Below are 16858 nucleotides of genomic sequence, written 5' to 3'. Positions count from 1 at the left end.
GAAGTTATAGGTAAGAAAATAAAATGCATATTGCTGTTGTCCCTTCATGATCTCCTTGAGACAATCAGCATTATTGTTATTCATCTTGATAAATTTCACTTGATAACAAAGATTTTAAATATTAGTTATACCTCTTTCCTTTTTCAGATTCATTTATAACCACTGATACATTATACTAACAGAAGTTGCCACAGTGTCCATGCTCCTTAGTTCTTCTGCGATTTGAAGCATTTGGAGAATATAACAGAGAAATATATAATGAAAGTATGTAACTGAACAGTTTCTCTATGTTATCAGTAGTTGCTGTTGATGTGTAGTTTAAGAAGCTTGTATAAAGCCTGCCTGAGCTCTTTGTTTTTGAGTGTATACACCATGGGATTGAGGGCAGGAGGGATGGTAATCTCTAGTACAATGAGTAGCACTGGAATGATGGGCACTCTCACTGCTGCATAGTTAGTGACAGAAATAATAATGACAGCTGAATAGTAGAATAGGATTAGCATTAGGTGGGATGTGCAGGTAGTTAGGGCCTTGGATGCAGCTTCTACTGAGTTCAGCTTCAGAACAGAGTGAAGTATCAAAGCATATGAGAAAATAGTCAACCCCAAATCACATACCATGATTGTCCAAGCCAGAAGTAGTTGGTAGATGTTGTTGACTGTCCTGTCATCACAGGATAGATTTGTGACTCCAGAATTAGAGCACACACAATGTTCTATTTGGTTCTGTGAGCAGTAGAGTCTCTGAGCAGCCAATACAGGCACGGGCATAGTAGTGAGGGTGTTTCTGAGTGCCATTAACACAGTTGCTTTGACCACAAAAGAGTCACTAATTACTGATAGATAGTGTAGTGGCCGACAAATGGCTACATATCTGTCTATTGCCATGCAGGCTAAGACACCTGACTCCATACCCATAAAACAATGTATGACATACATCTGCAGAAAGCACTCAGGGAGACTGATGGTCTTAGCATTGAACCATAAGATGGCCAATATCTTGGGCATGATAGTGGAAGCCAGACCCACGTCTACCACAGCCAGGATGCCCAGGAAATGGTACATAGGCTGGTGCAATGATGGCTCTTGATTGATGACGATCAGGATAAGAATGTTGGCACCGAGAGCTAAGAGGTAAAGCAACGCGAGGGGTAGGGAGAGCCAGTGCTGCCAGCTATGAATGCCTGGGAAACCCATCAGAATGAACTCAGAGACCTGGAGCTTAGAGATGTTGGAGGCTTTGAGATTCTGGAACATTCTACACTAAGAAGAAAAATATTTAAGCTTACTATTCTTAAGAATATCTATGACAGAATTTTCAAATGAGTTACTTAGATTATTTGTTTCAAAGGAGTTGGGGGAATTCCTCATTGTTCATTATCCTCATTCTGCCTTTAACATTTACTGAGCATATCTAATGAAGCAAGAACTGTGGTAGCACATCCTGGTTACCTCTTTAATCATCACAAAATCTCCATAAAACAAGTCAAATTATTCTAATGAAGCAAGAACTGTGGTAGCACATCCTGGTTACCTCTTTAATCATCACAAAATCTCCATAAGACAAGTCAAATTATTCCCACACTCTCATACTTGATGATTAAAATGTTAGAAATATCAGGACCTTGGTCACTGTCTTCTATATTTTGAGTCATGGAATGTGGACAAGGAGAAAATAATCTGAAATCACAACATGGTGCTTTTCTTTTGAAATTTAAATAATTTTACTAACTAATGTCACCCCAATAAATTCAATAAAAAACAAAACACCTGGCCTCTTAAGTTGGGTTTTGCAAAGTGTTAGTTTCTTTATTTTGAGTTTTAATGTATAGAATTGAGAGTAGAGAAATTTATACATGGGAACACTTTGGTAACAGATTGGATAATAGAATATTGACAATAACTTTTTTCTAAGAAGATATAATTTTTCAAACCATTCATGAATATTTAACTTTAATTAAAATGATATTGTGAGTTAGTTTACCCAATTTTTAGTGAGGAAACTGTATTCTAAAATTTTCAAAACTGTCTAAATCCAAGTTGTCATAGCAGAGAGAAATATGTTTTAGGTATCTCAGTATTTAAATCCAATTGATTCTGGTTTTGAGGCTTTTTTCTCTACTTGAAGATACTTTTTATTTTTGTAGTCATGTTGATACTCACACTGTAATGAAGTAGACATTTAAAATACGAGATATGTTTTAAAAATCAAGTTACTCTAATTAAAGTACTCTGTATCTAAAAATGTATAATTAATTTATTTTTAATGAAAAATTTGAAATGGATTTTCATGATGTGTATTAACCAAATGTGTGCTAATATTTGTTTCCTTATAAAATTTGAAATATTATGGACTTAATATAAAAACACAAAATATTTGAAAAATATTGTGATTCAAAATTATACGCCATAAAAAAGCACATGGGGAACCACCTTGCACGGTATTGGGGACTGTAGCCCTGCGTGAGGAAGGCTCAGCTGGAAAACCAGGAATTCTGGCCAGCAGGCATGAACAGATGCAGGCACAGGAGGTCCCACCAGGAAAATCAGGCCTGAAGAAAAATAATGCATTATTTCCTTTGAAGCCTGTCCTGCTAAGAATAGTGTCTTCCAAGTTAAGAGAGTTGACATACACTGGATGTTTGGTTTCTAAGCACAAGGTTGTCTTGACCACCTAGCGTTATGCTGCCTAACAGACTCTGATTTAAAGAGACCCTTATGTTCTTGCAATTGTTACTTCTGAACAATATCTACTCGTCTTTGATCAATACTATGTAACATTGATTGATGAGCTATTTGTGCATGCTGTGTGCTCCCTTACCTGCTGAACTCAATAAAAACCTAGGGAAAAAGGAGATCAGGGCCTTTCTCCTCTGAGGGATTGGCCAGCCTTTTCTCCCCACACAGATCATGTGTTGGTATATTTATTTCATCTGTGGCTCCAGGGGACTTTGCGGGTCAAGGTCCCCCCACAGAGCAATGTGGATATAGTCTTGTTGATATATTCATTTTAACCCAAGTAGTTACATTCCATTATACTTGTAACTACTAAGGTAAAGAAGATATATACTTTATATAAATATATCTATTCTGCTTCAATAATTTTTTTATAACACCCAAATTTCAAATGTTTATTTTTATAGCTTGTTTTGTTTCTTTACCTTTAATTTTGGATCTATTTACAAATGCCATACAATCCTTCATTATTAACACAGTCATTAGAAAGCTGATTTGAAATACAAGTTGATAAGTGAGTTTCATCAATTGATAGGATTTACTTTGAGTGCTCCATAGGGACTGCTTAGCTTCATTGTTCACATCTTTAATTATCAGTGTTTACAGAGAGAAGCATCAAAATATATGATCAAATCTTCCAACCTGGGACACCTCCTTTGAGCATTTGAGCCAGAAGTAGCAGGTAGATAGTTTTAGTTATTATGTCATCATCACAAGATTGGATAGTGATCTTCACATTAGAGCACAAAGAGTACTAATTTTGGTTATGTGAATAGCAGTGTCTCTGAGTAACAAAAACAGGCATAGGGATAGTAGTTAGGGTGTTTTTGAGTGCTATGAACACAGTTTCTTTGACCACAAAAGATTCAGTAATTACAGATAGATAGTATAGTGATCAGTAATGGCTGCATATCTGTCTATCACCACGCAGGCAAAGATGCCTGACTCTATACTCATAAAATAACATCTGCAGAAGGCACTTGGAGTGACTGATGGCCTTGTCATTCAACCATAAGATGGCCAATATCTTGGGTCTGATATTGCAGCTAGGTTCACATCTACCACAGCCAGAATACCCAGGAAATGGTACATTGGTTGGTGCAGTGTTGACTCTTGATTGATGACAATCAGAACAAGAATATTGGCACTGAGAACTAAGTAGTAGAGCAGAGCCTGGGGTAGGGAGATCACGTGCTGCCAGCTGTGAATACCTGGGAATCCTAACAGAATGAACTCTGAGACCTGAAACTTAGAGATGTTAAAATCTCTGAGAACAAGGAAAATCCTTCACTAAAATGAAAAATATTCAAGTTTACTAGCCTTAAGAATATTTATGACAATATTTTAAAGGAGTAACCTAGGTTCATGATATTGAAGGGGAAGGGTTACATCATCCTTCATTGTTCTCCTCCTACCACTAATATTTATAGAATACCTACTATGAAACTGAAATTGTGATAGCATGTTTCATATGTTAATTCAACTAATATCAAAAACTTTCATATTATTTCCAATGTGTTATAATTGAGGAATGGAATATTATAATAATCAGGATCTTGCTTATTATCTTCCATCTTTTAAGTCATGGAAGCTGGTCTTAAGTTTGTCTTTGTTAATGTGGTGGTTTCTTTTTACACCAAATTTAAAACTCAGAGTAGAAGTTTTTACACCAAATTTAAAACTCAGAGTAGAAGTTTTTAATCATGAAGTCTTTTTGGGTTGCAGATTAGGTTATAGAATATGTGAAAAGAAGTCTTTTTTTAGTAAAAATATTTTGCATGTTCATAGCAGTGCAATTTACAAAAGGCAAGTGCTGGAAGCAGTGTAAATGTCCATCAGTAAATGAGTGGGTCAAAAAACTGTTACGTTTACACAATGGAATACTATGCAGCAGAAAGAAGGAAGATGGACAACAGGGTAGAGATTGACTGTGGAAGCAGGGCTTGGGTGGGGCAGGGGAGAACAAGAAGGGAAAAACTGGGACAACTGTATTTGAACAACAGTAAAATTAAATTTTAAAAAAGTTTTTAAAACTTCCAAAAAATGAAAGACATTACTGAAAGAGAATCATAAAATAGACAATTCAACATATTATTGACTGGAAAACTAAAGTGAAAGTTGAGACATGGCATTTTGAAAAGTTATCTTACAATTTTAATGAATATAATGTTACTTTATGACTCCAGATTTAACATTTAGGAACTATACAATATTTTAAAGTGTGCATAACTTACTATAACTGACTAACACAGATAAATTAAAACTGGCATAGGAAATGTACAGAATACAAAAAAGAAATACCAGAGAATTTAAGATGTAATGTCTTAGACATAATTTACTTACTGGAACATATAATTACCACTCTATGTACAATACTCAAGAAATTATAAAACCCTGGTCGGGTAGCTCAGTTGATTAGAGCATCATCCAGATAAGCCAAGTTTGCAAATTCATCACTGCTCAGTAAATGAAAGCATAAATGAGTGGAACAACAAATTCCCTTTTGCCTCTTCCTCTCCATCTCTAAAATCAATTAAGATAAATTATAAAAGGAGGAAAACATTTCAACTGTTATACTAACAATTTCAAACCATAAAATACATTTCAAAAATGTCTTAGAACTTTTTTGATTATAAATTTTAAATAGTAACAAATCTAATTATGCAGCCTATGAAGAAAAGATATATCATGCATGACCAAATATAGTTTAGTATTAGAAATACATTAGTTGTAATTACTACATTAAAAATATTAGAGAAAATGCATGTATGGGAGCAAAGATTCCATGTGATATCTCTGTATCTTCCATTTAATTTTTTAAATTTGGGTTAAGCCCACACACCATAAAACTATCTTGACCATTTTTAGATGTATATAGTTCAGTGACATCAAATGCATTATTATGCATCAATAAACCCCACCCATCCTCATAAATTTTTCCATCCTGTAAAACTGAAACTCTATACCTATTAAACAGCAATTCTCCATCATCTCCCCACCGCATCCTCTGGCAACCACCATTACAGTTTTTGTCTTATACTTTTGACTACTCTAAGGTACGTCATACACAGGGAATAATACCGTATTTGTTGCTTTGTGATTGGCATACTGCAAGCAGCATAATATCCGCAAGGTCCATCCACATTGTAGCATATTACAAAATTTCATCCTGTTTTAAGGCTGAAAATATTTCATTTTATATATAGATGTGTGTGTGTGTGTGTGTATACACCTCATTTTGCTTATCTATTTATCAGTAGTTGGATTCTTGGGCTACTTTCACATTTTAACTATTGTGAATACTGCTGCTATAAACATGGATGCACAAATATGTCTTTCAGACCCTGCTTTTGATTCTTTTGAGTATATACCAAGAAGTGAAATTGCTGGATCTTATGTCAATCCTAAATTTATAACTGCTATTCTTTTTTAAAAAGTTTTTAAGTATAGTTGGTATATAATATTATATGGTTACATTAATTTCATGTGTAAAACACAGTGATTCAAAATTTTATACCTTACAGTGTGATTACTCTGATTAAATTTATTGAGGTGACATTGTTTAATAAAATTATATAGGTTTCAAGTGTACAATTCTACGATACATTATCTGTATATTGCATTGTATGCTTGCCACCCAAAGTCATTTTTAAAAAATTAAAGAAAAAATCAACATAAATCAGAGAGATGAAAGAAGTATTTAGTTTATCTATTTGTAATTTATTTTTAATATTCACCCAAGGATATGTTTATTGATTTTAGAGAGAGGAGATGGGTGGAAAGAGAGGGAGGACAAGAAACATCGATATGAAAGAGACACAATGATCAGCTGCACCTTGCACATGTCCTGACTGGGAACACAACCAACAACCTAGGTGTGCGCTCTGACTGGGAATAGAACCCATGACCTTTAGGTGTACAGGACGACACTCCAATCAATTAGGCCACAATAGCCAGGGCCTATTTATAAGTTTTCCAAAATCAATTTAAATCAGGTAAAAAGGAACTTCTTCAGTAGGGTGTTGTCTAACAATGTTCAAAGATTACTTATTTAATGAACAAGACAGGGATGGCCACTATCTCAACTTCTATTTCCCTGTATTTTGGAAATTCAAAAACTAAAGAATTAGTAAAACAAAAAAATCAACTGATATCTTTTAAAATGTTATCATCTAAATGGAAATACCAGGCAGCGTTAAGAAAACCATTTAAAGCATGAAAAATTACTTGGATGAAAATTCTGTAATGCATTCTTACATTAGATTATATTTATCCACTCCTTTGTGCTAAATATTATATCTTTCCTGATGTTTAAGATAAACTAAGTGCCTGCTCTGTTACTGGGTATCCCACTAAAACCCATACCCACGAAACTGTCATTCTTATAGTTCAGCAAAAATTCAAATACTTTGGGTGGAAATGCAGCTTGATGTGGCCCCATAAACTTGAAAATTATCTTAGCTTCTAGAATCCTCTGTTCTAATCTATGGAATAAGATAATCCATTTCTAGCTCTTGGAGTTGGATCAAGAATTAAATTTTATTAAAACCATTGCACGGTAGAAAAAGATCTATCATTTACTTGGTTCATTTAAATGAAGTCCTGGGTGGCTGTTTTCTCAGTCAAGACAGTCACCATCAATCCCTGATACCATAAAATTGCTTATAGGAGTCAGAAAGCTAAGAAAAACATGTGTATAAATATGTCTAGGAGCTCAAAGGAGCTGGAGAATGGTGACTTCTGATATATCCAGCTAAGCCTTAGGCTTAGAACATTGTGTGAAGTATTATAAAGATAGGAAGTGTTTTATAAAATAAAATTGACAAAATAGTGCAGAGAATTCTATAGAAAATCAGTGCTATTATAATTTACCAGCAACACTGAAAGGAAAAGAAATCAACAGAGACAAGAGGGAAGTAGGGGTGGGGCAGGGAAAGGGAAGGGAAGGGGAAAGTCAAGGAACATATAGCAAGGACTCATGGACAAAACCAAAGGGGAAGAGCTGAGGGAGGGAAGGTGGGAGGGGGCAAGGGAAAGAGGTCGGGGGAAGGCAGAGACAAATGTATTTAAAAAGTAAATAAATTAATTTAAAAAAAAAAAGAAAGAAAATCAGCGCTATTATAATTTATTTGGGGTTTGTTGTTTTTTTTTTTTTTGGTTTGTTTTTTTACATCTTAGACCATAGTGGTTATAGAAATTCTACCACATTGTTATATTGAGGTTGATAAAATTTTCTGATATTTAAGTTACTTTGGCACCGAGTGCACTTCATGATTTCTCTAGAGTCATCGGGGGATTTTATGCAGATGCTTTTTCTTCAACAAGGCATCCCCAAATCTCTGCAAAAAGGTACAAGATTGGCTGTGGTCCCAGTAACTGTATACTTACAGTAAGGGTGCTGTACTCGACTTGTCTCAAGTGTGAACTTCATGATACACAGAGCTGGTTTACAGCTATGGCACCTAGACTTTGGATTTTATGAGCAGTTGAGAGAAACTCCATGGGCCTGTGGGGGAGACAAAACCGGTTCCCTAGAGTTGTGAATCCCAAGTCCATCAAACCCAGGGCATAGGAGTAATTAAGGACAAGAATTATAAGCACATCATTAAGCTAGTATCCTACTTAGGGTTTGATGGAGCTGGCTTTCATGAGATATAGGCATAATTGTCTTTAAATGTCTAAGTTTCAGGTTATCTTTCTTTAAAGTAAGGCTTTGGAAGTTTTTGTGTATTTATTTCTTTATGTAAGTTCATATAGAATATTATATAAATATCATATTAGTTATATTAGTGTCAAGTATACAATGTAGTGATTTGACACTTTATACCTTACCATGTGCTTACCCCAATAATTCTAATTATCTGTCACTGTAGAAACATCACACTATTATTGACTTTTCCCCATTCCTCTTTTTAATCCAAAAGTTTTTTTTTTAAGGAAAAAAAATCTCTTTTATTCTTTATTTTTTTAATTTTTATTGTTCAAATACATTTTTCTCCATTTACCTGCCACCACTTTCCCCTGCCCCTCCCACTCCTTTTAAAAGAGACTTCTTGTAAGGGAAAAGATGTCTTCTTTACTACATTTTAAGGTTTTGCATATTCAGAAATTGAAGAGGGATTTTCTCACAAGTTTTGTCTCTTGGATTTGTCCAATTTTGAAAAGAGGAGGCACTCTGAAAATAATTGGGGAGGTTGGTAAGCTCTAGATATAAAATTATACAAAGTGATTGATAAACCACAAGAAAATAGAGACTTGAAGTTGTTGCATTATGTTGTAGTTGGTTTAGGCAATCTGAGTTCTGTCAGATAAAGGAAGGGGAGACTATCTGCTTAGCTCTCTGATAGGCTGCAGGGTAGCCTGATTTTCTCTCTGTAACCCTAAGAATAATCTACAGGAAAAGTTCATTTAATGAACCCAGACCTAACCTCCAATCCACCTCATGCAAACATACAAATAAGCACAACATTTCATAATATTTCATATCAATACATATGCATATTTTAATAGCACAGGGTGTCCACATGTCTTTCCAAGTTATTTCCCACAAGTGACAGACAACTTTCCCATTGTGCAACCTCCTGGTCTCTATCTATGAGTCTCTCTCTATTTTGCTTGTTAGTTCAGCTTGTTCATTAAAGTCCACATATAAGTGAAATCATATGGTATTTGTCTTTCTAGGGCTTGCTTATTTCACTTAGCATAATATTCTTCAGGTCCATCCATACTGTTACAAAGGGTGAAGTTTTTCTTCATTTTTTATGACTAAGGAGTATTCCATTGCGTAAATGTCTCATAGTTATTTTATCCACTCATCTACTGATGGACAGTTGGGCTGCTTCCATATCTTAGTAATTGAAAAAAAATGCTGTAATAAACATAGGGGTGCTTATGTTCTTTCAAATTTGTGTTTTGGGTTCCTTTGGATATGTTTCAAGAAGTGAGATCACTGTATCAAAAGGCAGATCCATTCTTAATTTTTAAAGTATTTCCATGCTGCCTTCCACCGTGGTTGCACCAGTCTGCAGTCCCATCAACTGTGTAAAAGGGCTCTCCTTTCTCCACATCCTTGCCAGCACTTCTCATTTGTTGATTTATTGATGATAGCCATTCTGACAGGTGTGAGATGGTAACTTCATTGTGGTTTTAACTTGCATTTCTCTGATGACGTTGAGCATTTTTGCATGTACCTATTGGCCATCTGTATGTCTTTTTTGGATAAGTCTCTGTTCAGGTCTTATGCTCGTTTTTTAATTAGGTTGTTTGTTTTTTGATGGAGAGTTTTGTAAGTACTTTATTAATTTTGAATATTAACCATGTTCTCCCATTCCATAAGTTGTCTTATTTTGTTGATGGTCTCCCTTGTTGTGCAAAACTTATTAGTTTGATATAGTTCCATTTGCTTATTTATTTTTCTTTTGTTTCCCTTGCCTGGGAAGATAGATCAAAAAAAACAGTGCTATGAGAAATGCCCAAGGTGTTACTGCCTATGTTTTTTCCTACAATTTTCATGATTTGGTGTCTAAAATTTAACTCTTTAACATCAATTGAATTTATCTTTGTGTGTGGTGTAAAAAAGTCATCTAGTTTTATTTGTCTGTGTGTATCTGTCCAATTTTCCCCATGTCATTTATTGAATAAACTATCCTTAACCCATTGTACATGTTTGCTTCCTCTGTCAAATACTGACTATAAAAGTGTGGGTTTATTTCTGGGCTCTCTATTCTATTTGATTGATCTATGTGTCTTTTTTTATGCTGGTACCATGCTATTTTTATTACTATGGCCTCATAGTATAGTCTGATATTTGGCCATGATTCCTCCAATTTAAGAAATACAAATAAATGGAAGCACATACCATGTTCATGGGTAGGAAGAATTAACATCACTAAAATTTTCATACAACCCCAAGAAATCTATAGGGACAATGCAATTCTTATCAAGATTTCAATGACACATTTCACAGGACTAGAACAAACATTTCAAAAATGTTCATAGAATCACAAAATTCCCTGCATAATAACAGCAATCCTGAGAAAGAAAAGCAAAGTTGCAAGCAGCCCAAGTGTCCATCAGTAGATGAGTGGGCAAAACAATTATGAGATATTTACACAATTGAATACTATTTGGCCATAATAAGGAAGAAAAATTTACCATTTGTGACATTATGGATTGACTTGGAGAACATTATGCTAACTGAATTAAGCCAGTCATAGAAGACAAATACCATATGATTTCACTGACATGTGGAATCTAACAAACAAACTGAAATAACAAGCAGAATAGAAATAGACTCATAGATAGAGAATAGGATGACAGCTAATGGGGGGAGGGAGGTTAAGGGATGGAGGGATTGAGCAAAAAGGAAAAAGGAGTTATGGCATGGACAAATGTGTGGTGTTTGCAGGGGGTTGAGGGGATAAGGGGGCTAAATTGTAATGGAAAAAATACAATAAAATTATTTCTTTTAAGTACAGAAATAAATTCATACATCTATGGTCAATTTATGTTTTACTCTAGTTCCAAGGCCATTTAATGAGGAGAGAGTATCCTTCAGCAAAGTGCTTGGACAACAAGACACCTATAAGAATAAATTTGGACTCAGCACAACAGCATAAAAATAAACTCAGCATAGAAATGAACTAACAATGGGTCAAATACCTAAATATAGAGCTTATATTATAAAACACAGAAAAACAAAGAGGTAAATTTTTACCTTAGTGTTGGCAATGGTTTATTAGATATAAGACCAAATTCATGAGCACTAAAGAAAAAACTAGTTAGCCAAGATGGAGGCGTAGGTAGATACACTTCGCCTTCTTACACAATCAAAAGAACAACAACAAATTTAAAAACAAAAAATAACCAGAACTACCAGAGAATTGAACTGTATGGAAGTCCAACAACCAAGGAGCTAAAGAAGGAACATTCATCCAGACTTGTAGGAGGGGCGGAGATGGACAGCGGGAGCGCGATGCAAGGCAATAGCTAGAGGACCAGGCAGTCCCACATTTGCATGCAGATAAACTGGGAGGAACAGCTGGGGAGTGAGAAAGACCGCACAATCCAGGGTTCCCATGTGGGAGAAGAAAACCTCAAAACCTCTGGTTGTAAAAACCTGTGGGGGATGTGGCATTGGGAGAAACTCCCAGCCTCACAGGAAAGTCTGTTGGAGAGACCCATAGGGTCCTAGAACTATACACAAACCCACTCACCCAGGAATCAGTACCAGAAGGGCCCAATTTGCTTGTTGGTAGCAGAGGAAGTGACTGAAAGCTGGCCAAGAGCTGAGTAAGTGCTATTGTTCCCTCTCAGACCCCTCTCCCATGTACAGCATCATAATGCAGGGACCTGGGTTACCCTGTCTTGGAAAATACCTAAGGTTCTGCCCCTTCCAATGTAACAGGCATGCTGAGACAAAGAAATAAGGCCCAAATGAAAGAACAGATCAAAGCTCCAAAAATAGAACTAAGTGATGAATAGATAGCCAACCTCTCAGATGCACAGTTCAAAACACTAGTAATCAGGATGCTCACAGAATTGGCTGACTATGGTTGCAGAATAGAGGAAAAAGTGAAGGCTATGCAAAGTGAAATAAAGAAAAATATACAGGGAACCAACAGTAAAGGGAAGGAAACCAAGACTCAAATCAACAATCTGGAGCAGAAGGAAGAGGTAAGCATTCAACCAGAACAGAGGCTTAGGAACCTCTGGGACAACTTTATATGTTCCAGTATCTGAATCATAGGGGTGCCAGAAGGAGAAGAGGAAGAGCAAGAGATTGAAAACTTATTTGAAAAAAATAATGAAGGATAACTTCCCCAGTCTGGCAAAAGAAATAGACTTCCAGGAGATCCAGGGAGTTCAGAGATTCCCAAAGAAGTTGGGCCCAAGGAAGCGCACACCAAGGCACATCATAATTATATTACCCAATATTAAAGATAAGGACAGAATCTTAAAAACAGCAAGAGAAAAGGAGATACCTACAAAGGAGTTTCCTACAAAGGAGTTCCCATAAGACTATCAGCTGATTTCTCAAAAGAAACCTTGAAGACAAGAAGAGTCTGGTAAGAAGTGTTCAAAGTCATGAAAGGCAAGGTCCTACATCCAAGGTTACTCTATCCAGCAAAGCTATCATTTAGAATGGAAGGGCAGACAAAGTGTTTCCCAGATAAGGTAAACTTAAAGGAGCCCATCATCACCAAGCTCTTATTATATGAAATGTTAAAAGGACTGATCTAAGAAAAAGAACTATGAATAGTAAAATGACAACAAACACAATTATCAGCAACTGAACCTGAAAAAAAAAACCCAAAAACAAACTAAGTAAACAACTAGAACAGGGACAGAATCACAGAAATGGAGATTAGAGGGGAGTGGGGAGAACAGGGAAAAAGGAACAGGGAATAAGAAATATAAATAGTAGGTACAAAATAGACAGGGGGAGGTTAAGAATAGTATAGTAAATGGAGAAGCCAAAGAACTTATATGTACGACCCATGGACATGAACTAAGATGAGGGGTAATGCTAATGGGAGAGGGGGTGCAGGGCAGAGAGGTATAAAGGGGAGAAAAAAAATGGGACAACTGTAATAGCATAATCAATAAAATATATATTAAAAAAACAAACCAGAATTCATGAAAATAAAAAAACACAACTTTTGTACATTAAAAATATTATCAAGAACAAATAGCAAACAAGTGCTGGTGAAGTTGTGGAGAAAAAGGAATACTGACACCTTGTTGGTGGGAATGCATACTGGTGCAGCCACTGTGGAAAACAATATGGAATTTCCTCAAAAAACTAGAGATGGAACTGCCTTTCAATGATCCCACTGCTGGGATTATACCCTAAGAATCCTGAATCACCAATTCAAAAGAACCTGTGCACTCCGCTGTTCAATGGTGCATTATTTACAATAGCCAAGTGCTGGAAATGCCTAAGTGCCCATCAATAAATGAGTGGATCAAAAAACTGTGGTACATTTACACAATAGAATACTAAGCAGCAGAAAAAAAGAAGGAACTCCTACCCTTCACACCTGCTTAGATGAAAGTGTAGATCATTTTGCTAAGTGAAATAAGTTAGGCGGTGAAAGACACATACCATATGATCTCACCTATAAGTGGAACCTAATCAACAGAACAAACAAGCAAAATAGAACCAGTGGCATGGAAAGAAGGAATAGACTGACAATGACCAGAAGGGAAAGGCGAGGGGGATATGGGAGAAAGAAGGGGAAGGGGACTGACAGTGACCAGAAGGGAAAAGTGAGGGGGATATGGGAGAAAGAAGGGGAAGGGGCAAGCCAAGGAATATGAATAGAGGACTCATGGGTAGGGACAATGGCAGGGTGGGGCTGACTGGTAGTGAGGGGTGATGAGGCAGGGTAGAGAAATGGGGAAAAACATGGGGTAACTGTAACAGAACAGAAAAAATTTCTATATATAAAATATCAAGAAAAAGAAAAGAAGCCTGGCTGGTGTGGCTCAGTTGCTTGGAGTTACATCCCATACACTGAAAGCTTGCACGTTTGATTTCTGATCAGGGCACATATCTAGGTTTCAGATTAAATCCCCAGCCAGGGCACATATAGAAGGCAATCAATGGATGCTTCTCTTTTACATCAATGTCTCTCTTTCTCTCTCTCTCTTTTTCTCTCTCACTTGTCTCCCTTTCTTTCTCTCTAAAAGCAATTAAAAAATGTCCTCAGGTGATGACAAAAACATTAAAGAGAAAAGGTAATTCACAAAGTAAGAGAAAATATTTGCAGATAACATCTGAAAAGAGTCTAGTATCCAAAATATATAAATACTCTTACAACTAAGCAACAAAAAGACAAATATCCTAATTTAAATAACAAATAACTTGAATAATCATTTTTCCAAGTAATATACCTAAATGGTCAATAAGCACATGAAAATATGATCATTATTAGTCATTAGGAAATCCAAATGAAAACCACAAAGAGATACCACTATATTCACTAGAATGGTTACACTATGTTAAAAAACAAAAACAAAAAATAAAAAATGTCAGCAAAAATTTAGATAAAATAGGACCTGCACACTTGCTGAAGGGAATGTAAAATAAGGAAGTCAATGTACAAAAGAGCTTGGTGGTTCTTCAAAAAGTAAGACACAGAATTGTTATGTGGTACAGTAATTCCCCTGCCAACTATAGAGAATTGAAAACAGCTATTCCAAAAACAAAACATGTACTTAAAATTTCATAGCAGCATTTTTCATTAGCCAAAATGTATTAATGACCAAAATTAACATCAACTGATGAATGGATAAATATAACTTAGTATATATATGAATACAATATCATTCAGGCTTGCAAAGGGGTGAAGCACTGATATGATGCAGCATGGATAAATTCTGAAAATATGCACTAAGTCAAAGAATTCAGAGATAAATAACCATGCACTGTATACTCTTATTCATATAAAATATGCAGAAGATGGCAGCATATGTAAATATAGCTCACCTCCTCACGCAACCACATCAAAATTACAAAAAAATTATAGAACAACCATCATTCTGAATCATCAGAAATTGAGTTGAATGGAAGTCTGACAACTATGGGATTAAATAAACCATATGCATCTAGACTGGTAGGAGGGGCACTGACACAGAATAGGCTGGTCCCACATCCACGTGTGGTAGATAAAAATTCGGAAGGATATCTCAGGAACAAGGAGTCCCAGATCCACACTAGGCCCCCCAGCCCAGGGTTCCAGTACCAGGAAGATAAGTCTCATAACTTCTGGCTACAAAAACCAGTGGGGATAGAGTTGATGGAAGAAACCTCTAGAGTCCCAAGGAGTTCCTCCTGAAGAACGCATAACAGGCTTACTCAGATTCATACCCTCTGAGCTCCAGCACCAGGGTAGCAACTTGAAAGACACCAGTGGCACACAGGGAGGAACTGAAGTGTCTGGCATCATGCAGGAGCTGGGGGACACATTTCTCCCAGACAGAAAGGTGAGCAGAGGCTATTGTCCCTTTTCTGAACCATCCCACCACAGAGCCATAGAGCTGGCAGGCAGGTGCCATATCTGAGACTGCATCAACCTGGCTAACACTGCATGCCCCATCCTAGAAATCCCCTGAGGTTTTGTCCACTAACTTAACAGCTGTTCACAGTGGCTTTTCCATATGAATAGCTGGTCCTGACTCATGCTTCACAACTTCCTAAATCCTTGCAAACAAGCAACAGCCAGCCTCAGTGAGCTCCCAGCCCCCAAACCTCTTGCTAAATGACCCCAGGTCTAGGACTAGAAGCTCCAGTCAAGCCCAGATTGTGTGCGCTGGGAAGGAAATTTACATTATTCACAGACCCTAACGCTAAACCCTGTGGTGCTCTCATGTTTACGCTCTCATGTTTACTAGACTCCTCTCGGACCCATGTAAATCGTGTAAATCGGTGTGTTCCTGCCATTTGTTTTCTTCAAAACATTATCTATTCTCTGTAAACATTAACATACTAATATAATGAGATCAGTTGTACATTTCTATTACCTAGCCCCACTGATAACCCTTTCAATAAAAGCCTTTGGGCAAAGGGGCTTGGTGCCTTCTCTAGAGGGAAGAGCCATGACCCCTCTCCTGACAAACAGAAAAGTGTTTGCCACGACTCGTGTTTATTCCCCCATCCATGACACCCCCAGGACATGCTCCCACCTCAGCTGGCCCCCTGGACAGGAGCCCTCAGATGCAGGAGCCCCGAACACCACTTCCCACAATCATTTGTATATTGTATTGTGTGTTTACCACCCCAAGCCAAGTCTCCTTCCATCGACATTTATACGCCTTATACCAGTTGGATATTTTAAATAAGATTTTAGCTATCCTAACACTAAAAACAAAATAGAAAAAGGCCATATAACATTACCACAATATATTGTTATATGAATGCACTTCTCACCTCATAGCTATGGTTCAATTCTTCAAAAAGAAAAAAAATCCTCGCTCTATATAAAACATACACGAATGAATTGCTCTATCACTATATCTGCTTATAATGGAAAAGACTTCTGGGTCCTGAGGATAATTTTTTTATCCTTTAAAAAAGTTGCCTGTATTTTGATAACACTACCAATTGTATTTTATATTTG

At 36.5% G+C, this 16858-nt stretch overlaps 1 protein-coding gene and 1 pseudogene across 1 annotated transcript; both read right to left on the bottom strand.

Annotated features, from left to right (window-relative positions):
- Nucleotides 1-293: 293 nt before the first annotated feature.
- Nucleotides 294-1256, bottom strand: LOC129076451 (putative olfactory receptor 56B2). Its single transcript, XM_054580617.1, has one exon. It carries the CDS (start codon nucleotides 1254-1256, stop codon nucleotides 294-296), a length of 963 nt encoding a protein of 320 aa, XP_054436592.1.
- Nucleotides 1257-3363: 2107 nt separating this feature from the next.
- On the bottom strand, nucleotides 3364-5739 carry LOC129076450 (putative olfactory receptor 56B2; annotated as a pseudogene).
- Nucleotides 5740-16858: the final 11119 nt, after the last annotated feature.

Source organism: Pteronotus mesoamericanus, unplaced genomic scaffold (assembly GCF_021234165.1).
Source record: "Pteronotus mesoamericanus isolate MK-2021 breed Mesoamerican mustached bat unplaced genomic scaffold, CSHL_Meso_final contig_591, whole genome shotgun sequence".
Lineage (NCBI taxonomy): Eukaryota > Metazoa > Chordata > Mammalia > Chiroptera > Mormoopidae > Pteronotus > Pteronotus mesoamericanus.
Note: the sequence above shows the minus strand (reverse complement) of the source record. Positions and strands in the feature narration are given on the sequence as shown.

Bases quoted from the DNA above. Each gene is read 5' to 3' on its own strand.
- LOC129076451 (XM_054580617.1), bottom strand. From the start codon at position 1,256: ATGTTCCAGAATCTCAAAGCCTCCAACATCTCTAAGCTCCAGGTCTCT.